The 6,609-nt window shown below is 35.0% G+C and overlaps 1 protein-coding gene across 2 annotated transcripts; it reads right to left on the reverse strand.

The window, feature by feature from the left end:
- Positions 1 to 235: 235 nt before the first annotated feature.
- Positions 236 to 3,817, reverse strand: LOC122078692 (guanylate kinase 1-like). Of its 2 annotated transcripts, none has more exons than XM_042644789.1 (11): positions 3,646 to 3,817; positions 2,793 to 2,828; positions 2,522 to 2,629; positions 2,277 to 2,353; positions 2,065 to 2,194; positions 1,522 to 1,884; positions 1,256 to 1,377; positions 1,028 to 1,163; positions 899 to 944; positions 679 to 784; positions 236 to 587 (listed from the first exon to the last, which is right to left on the reverse strand). In XM_042644789.1, exons 2-11 carry the CDS (start codon positions 2,793 to 2,795, stop codon positions 458 to 460), a joined length of 1,221 nt encoding a protein of 406 aa, XP_042500723.1. In that variant the 5' UTR covers positions 2,796 to 2,828; positions 3,646 to 3,817; the 3' UTR covers positions 236 to 457. The 2 variants fall into 2 exon arrangements, with proteins under 2 accessions (XP_042500723.1, XP_042500722.1); XM_042644788.1 differs by lacking the exon at positions 3,646 to 3,817 and adding an exon at positions 3,398 to 3,636.
- Positions 3,818 to 6,609: the final 2,792 nt, after the last annotated feature.

Genomic DNA, 6,609 nt, shown 5'->3' on the forward strand with positions numbered 1-6,609 from the left:
CCCACCCAAAAAAAAAACAAAAAAAAAAAAATCTGTAAATTGAACAAAGCTTTGTCCAGCTTAATGGAATGGCTGACTGCATAATGATCTCTATCTATTTAATGAAATTATCATCTTTACAGAATCAAATCAGTTGTGTTGACTGAAGACATAAAAACCCAGAAACCATGAGGGAACACAAGTATCCCTCTGACATTTGAAGAATATCAAATCATTTCTCTGCTACAAATGAGGGGGAAAAAAAAGCTTGCTTCTCTTGTTCCAATTAGCAAATAATAAAGAATGGTTTCCTCAGATCTATTCACCATGAATCAGCAATACAAAAGCATAAGAATAGAAGAGTTATAGTCTCTGCAACATAATAAGAAAGAGCTTATCACCATTCTTCTTTTCTAAGCTAAGAAAACAAAATTGAGACAATAGAGTTAGTCTTGATTAGTCAACGGGCTCAATTCACTCAATAGACTGGATTTTGGAGCTGTTTAATCCCATTGAACCCATCTGCAAATGGGTCGATAGCATACGATTTTAGTCCCCTCGTCCGGCCTGGGGCCCCTCCTTTAATTGAAGATACATCAAGTATAAACCTGCTTAAGCCAGAAATATTGTGTGAGATCCCAAGCTGCATTGTTTCATCCATTAATACGTTGGACAATCTAGATAATGTTAAGTACTTACAAGCTCTTTGATGTTTTTCCTATTTCAGGAGTTTCGCATTCTATCAGGACCTTCTGATCCACTTCTGACACCAAATGGTCTATGGGAAGTTCCAAGGTTTTTGGAGCTGGATGACATATTTAAGGTATCAGTCAATTTTTTACCTTCAAGAAGATTATGTGGAGTAAACAAGAGTAAAACAAAATCTCATGGATCTTAGTAAAGGAGGGGGACTATTTACATGATTGATATAGGGTTTCCATGCTTTCATCGAGACCCAATAGTTTCTACATCAGAGTATTGTTGTATCAGGACAAGCATTCAGAAATCAAAGAATCTAAAACATACTAAGAGAAGGAACAAAAGTTACCTTAAGATTCTCATAGCATGCTTCGAGGTCATCGTTTATCAATATATGATCAAAAAGGCCCGGTGACTTTCCTTGCTCAAGCTCCACTCTTGCATTCCTCAGTCTCTTTTGGATCTGTTCCTCTGTTTCAGTTCCCCTGTTCACAGAAACAAGGCCTTGATTTGATTCCCAGTACAACTAAAAAATCAAGAACTAAATGAAGCAATAACTCTAAGATCTCGTGCTTACCGTGCACGAAGTCGCTGCTCAAGCTCCTCAAATGAGGGTGGGCAGATGAAAATGAAAATTGCTTCAAGAGAACTAGCTCTCACAGACCTGGCACCTTGAACATCTATGTCAAGAATGCATCTCTACGACAAGATTAAAAGGAACCAAATCAAAATCAAGAAGAGAAACAATCAAAATACACTGTCCATTCATAGCGATGCAAGTGGTCTAACCTATTGAGACAGTGGAAAGAGATAGAAGAACATACATGATATACTAATTTTTACCTTTCCTGCATCTGTGACTACTTCAACAGCTTCTATACTGGTCCCATAAAGATTTCCATGGACTGATGCAAATTCGAGGAACTTCCCCTCTTGTATTGCCTTCTCCATCACGCTTCGTTCCGTGAAGTGGTAATGGACTCCATCCTTCTCCTTCTCCCGTGGAGCCCTGGTTGTGTGGCTCACAGAGAACCCAAACGTGGATGGGTATTCCTTCATCAGTTTAGATATCAGCGTGCCCTTACCTACTCCAGAGGGGCCACTAATAACTATTGGTTTAGGACCTTCACCTTTCACACCTTTACTCCAAGCAACGACCTCAGTTTCCAATGTTTTCTTCTGTTCTCTAACAAATGGGGTATCCACCTAACAGTAAAATGGAAGAACACAAAATAGGGTGGTGGGTCACAAATGACAGCAGCCCTTAGGTAGAGGAAAGGAGACCACAAAATAGTTAACAAGATGACAAACATATGGGATCAAAGAGGGAACAAAAATTGTGGAATCAATGGTTCTAAGGATTCTACAGAAGCACCTGATACCAACCTCAAGAAACCAGGCGCAGTCATCCGGGGTAGAATTCCTCTTAAGAATCAAAATTCTTTCCTTATTTAGAAGCACTGCAGAGTGAGCCTTGCATGCGGTGGGTTTTATACCCAGCACAGTTGGAACATCCCTGTCAATCCCACCATGATTAAGGGATGAACAAAAACTTGGAACCAACACAAATGCAGCATTGCAGAGGTCTAGAAACTCACCATTTACCTGTAGACTTGTCAAAAATCCGGATGCCGATGGACAAGTTGGATCCTTCATCCGAACCTCCGATCACAAACTGAACCAATCACAGGCGCTACTGCTAAGAAGATGACTTGATATATATATATATATATATATATTCATTTTTTTACATTCTTTTTTTTTTTTTTAAACAAGAACCCGGAAGAGAAATAACAACATCAGAAGAAATGCAGGGAGAAGATCTAAATCTGAAATTTCTTACAATCTTCTCGCCAAGTATGGTTGCTGTCTGGTAGCCTCTGGATTCTGAATCAAGCCCAACAGGGAAAATTCCTTGTAGCCCATTTAGAAAGGTCTCTTGATCTTCACCCTGAATGCCAAATTCATATTCCAAATTATGTTAAAACCCTCAAATAATAGGATTCCAGCAGAATTACAATGACAGGAAACAAGACATTTCTCTTCCAAGATCACTGTTTCTTTTTATCCATTCCCTACTAATGATAGTAGAAGTAAATGAAGAACCATCCTACCATGGAGAAATCCAGCTCCAGTATTCAAGCTTCAACCTGAGGAAAGATAGATATAAAAGAAAAAGGAGATCAGAACATCGGCACCATATCTCTACCTGGATCTTGAAACGGAATATAGAAAAATAAACAGAGTATCCATTTAACAAGCCACCCAATAAACACAAAACATAGCGAAAATGCAGATCCTGAACAACGTAGAAACAAAGCATTAAAATCATGAAAAAAAAAAGGGAAGCCCAGAAAGATAAATGCAAATTAACAAGAGAAACGTTATAGGAGCACTGAAAAGCAGAGGGAGAGAAACCCAATGCGCATTTTCCCTCCTTTCTCTGGTGAGGAAGAAGGAAGGAGGGGGGAGAGGAGACTGCTCGAAACCATGTCTGTATATAAACAATCGATTGATAAAAGCCAAACCCAATAATAAAATTAAAGAAACAGAAAATATTGAAGGAGAAATCTAAACAACGGGAAAAATATTAGAAAGAGGCAAGAACAGAATGAAAAAAAAAAATTAGAAGTTACTGCAATCTGGTTGCGATCTTGGATTCAACAATTTGCAGCGAAAAGCAAAAGGGACTGTCAAAAATTAAATAAAAAAAAAATACCTCGTATTCAGAGAATCCCTATTAAGGTTCTACTCTAAATTTTGAGATGGGTGGATTGATATGAGAAGGCCTCTCAAAGCCGGACTCGCTCAAGAGTCCGTCTTCCTTCAAATACGGAAATTGGGTTTCAGTCTTTCAAAGCTTAATGAATCAGAGAAGAACAGAAATAGAAGAATGAGAATTGGTTTCAAACTTGGAAGGAAAAATATCAATTGGGTTCACATATATAACAGAGAGAAAGAGACTACCGAGAGACAGAAAGGGAGGAGAGAGAGGGAGAGAGGCTTCTAAGAAAGTCAGTTTTTGCCGTCTTGGCCCCTCTTGGGTCGCATTCAATTCACTCTCACCAGAAAGCTGGCAAATTCACTTGCTCACAAAGCCATCCTAATGGTGCTTCTCTTCCACTCTTCTTTTAGTTTTGGGTTTTCAAAAACCATGAAAGGAAATTACAGAAAGAATCAAACAAAGGAAACCCCACTTTGAATTGAAAAGTAAAAAAACTGAAAACTACCCTTTCCAAATTTAGGGTTTCCTTCCAAGTTCTTGATTTTTAAGATTCCTAACCTTGGATTACAGTTGGAAATTCAAATCTTAGTAGTTCTTTGGTTAAGGTTAGAATTCTATTTATAGTAATTTGACACAAATAATGAATAAATCTTAGGTTGGGTTATAGGGGATATTGTTTGGTCTCAAGAAAGCCCATCCATGCCATATGTTTTATGATGATTGGATTAGAGCTCACCATTATTATGTATTGCTTTAGGCCTTAAAAGAGCATGAAAGTTTCAGACTCCATGAGTCATATTCTCACAATTTGTAGTGCATTTGTACCAATCACCCCTTATAGAGAGACAAATTTCTGTCCATCTTTTGAGAATATGATTGTAATTTGTAAGACAAGCCATCAATCAAGATTAGGGTTTTACCAAAAAAAAATTATATATATATATATATATATATCAGATTATGTAAGCATGGAATTAAATATCAGAACAATTTCCCTATTTAGGTTTTCAATGGTCCTAGTTTCCCTATGAGGTCTTCAAGGATGAATCCCATTAATTCCTACTTGGGTTCTCTCTCAAGGTGAAGAGAGGATCTCTCATCTATGGGTTTTGATTCTGATTTGACTGAAAACGAGTATTTCAATTTTCAAGTCTTTAATGATAGGGGAAAGAATTAATGATGAAATTTATTGTTTAAAAAATTTAATCATAGTATCAAATCACAATGAATGAAGAGATTCTCTCTTTACAACTGATTATCCCCACAATAGATGGTTGCTATGATGCATTATAGTATCATTTTAATATTTAATTATTATCATCAAATCTAATACATGCACTTTAAGAGTAAGATATATATAAAACAGTAGCTAGTGGAAAAGAAATAGTAATCAAGGCCCCAAATGTTGGTAATATGTATGTAGACCGATCTATTTAGAAAGATCCCTACTCCTATGGTTTTGGTTGTTTTCATATACTTGGAATTGAATCCTGTCTTTATTCTTCTTCTTTTCCCATGTAAACCTATTGTGAATGGTAGAAACTTGTCTCACAGATGCACCCACAAGCTCCCTCCAATGGTTGCTATCCCTTCTATGAATGGCTTAGGGGGCATGTTTATATTCCCAATAGTGAGGTAATAATCAATTATTCTATTCCAGAATATAATAGGATGGAGTAAGGGTTGGTTATTCACTTTGAGGATCAGGTCCCTGGATTCTCATACATCACCCATTTTTTTATAGGCACCCAAAAAAGAAAAAATATTATAAGTTATAACTAAGATTTATCTAAAAGAAAGAGCAGTGCTAGAAGCTCCATTCACGGACCACCATTGACCACTTTAGTTTTGAACTTTTGAAAGTGGAAAAACCTTTTAAGAACCTAGAATGACCTTAGGTTGCATCACATGAAGGCATAAACCTTCGAATTTTCTAGGCTCAGTTTGGAACCTAGAAGTCCAAATGACCTAGTGCTATTTCTCTATTATGTACAAATTTAAAGAGAGATTTTGACAATTTTTAACTATTATTCTATAAAAAAAAATTGATTCTCATTCAATCTTGATATGACTCGATCTATACGATTGTGAGGTCAGTATGAGTATGCGAGACTAGTCAAACCAAAAACTTAAATACTCATCATCATTAAAAAAAATAAAAAATAAATAAAATAAAATAAAAATAAAAATCATAAGTCAAGTGATTTCCAAGCTAACTAACCATAGGAGTCCAAAAAGAGCAAAAGAAAACAAGTAGTATTTTATGATAAGGAAAAGGGAAACTAATTGCATATCAGGCCCCAACGTCAGTCTTGCACCCAAAAAAAAAAAACAAAATGGTGGGGGTGTCAGGTTGCAACAATGTCTTTTTCTTTATATCCCAATGAATGGAAAGATTTTTATATCCTTAGATTTTTTCTTTCTTCAGGTTTTAAGGATTGTTAATTGATTCAAACTTTTGTTGATTATTGTGTAAATGAATGGCTCACATCAAAATTATCAGTATAAATAAAGGAAGAGAGGCGTCAATATGTGACTGAAAAGCATTCCACGTTCAAGCATTTCTCTCTATCAACTCATCTCATTCTAATGCACCACAAGTTAAAAGGTGTTAAATGGCTTGATTTTGGTGTAAACGGTTTTTTTTCGGTTTGATGTAAGATTTTTAGGTAAAATCAAAATTTAATAATTAATTTAAATGATATAATTTATTTTTTATTAGGTCTTAATTTTATTTTTATTTCAAATGAATTTTTTTTAATTCTCAAAAAATGAATGTAAACCTAATATTGAATTCTTTTTATTAGGTTTTTTTTTATAATAATTGTAAGGTTATTGTTGTTTGTATGTTTTAATTTTTTATTAAAAGGTTTGAATATCTTTTAAATTTTTAATGGGATTTGTTTATTCTTATCATAGATTCATAATTGTTAATTCTAATCATGAATGACTTAACTTACTATGTATATATTAATTGATTTTAAATGTCTTATCATCAGTTTAAACAGTTAGGTTTGATATGCTTCCAAAAAAAAAAAAAATTATTGCATAACATATTGTCTTGAACTTTTCTCAATGTTTAGAAATAATTTATAGCTAATTGTCACATTATCCCTTTATATTGATATCATCCATATGCATAGAGGAAGAGAGGAGTTTTGACGGGTGATGATTCATATAAAGGGACCCACATCAATAAATAAGCA

Source organism: Macadamia integrifolia, chromosome 5, assembly GCF_013358625.1.
Source record: "Macadamia integrifolia cultivar HAES 741 chromosome 5, SCU_Mint_v3, whole genome shotgun sequence".
Lineage (NCBI taxonomy): Eukaryota > Viridiplantae > Streptophyta > Magnoliopsida > Proteales > Proteaceae > Macadamia > Macadamia integrifolia.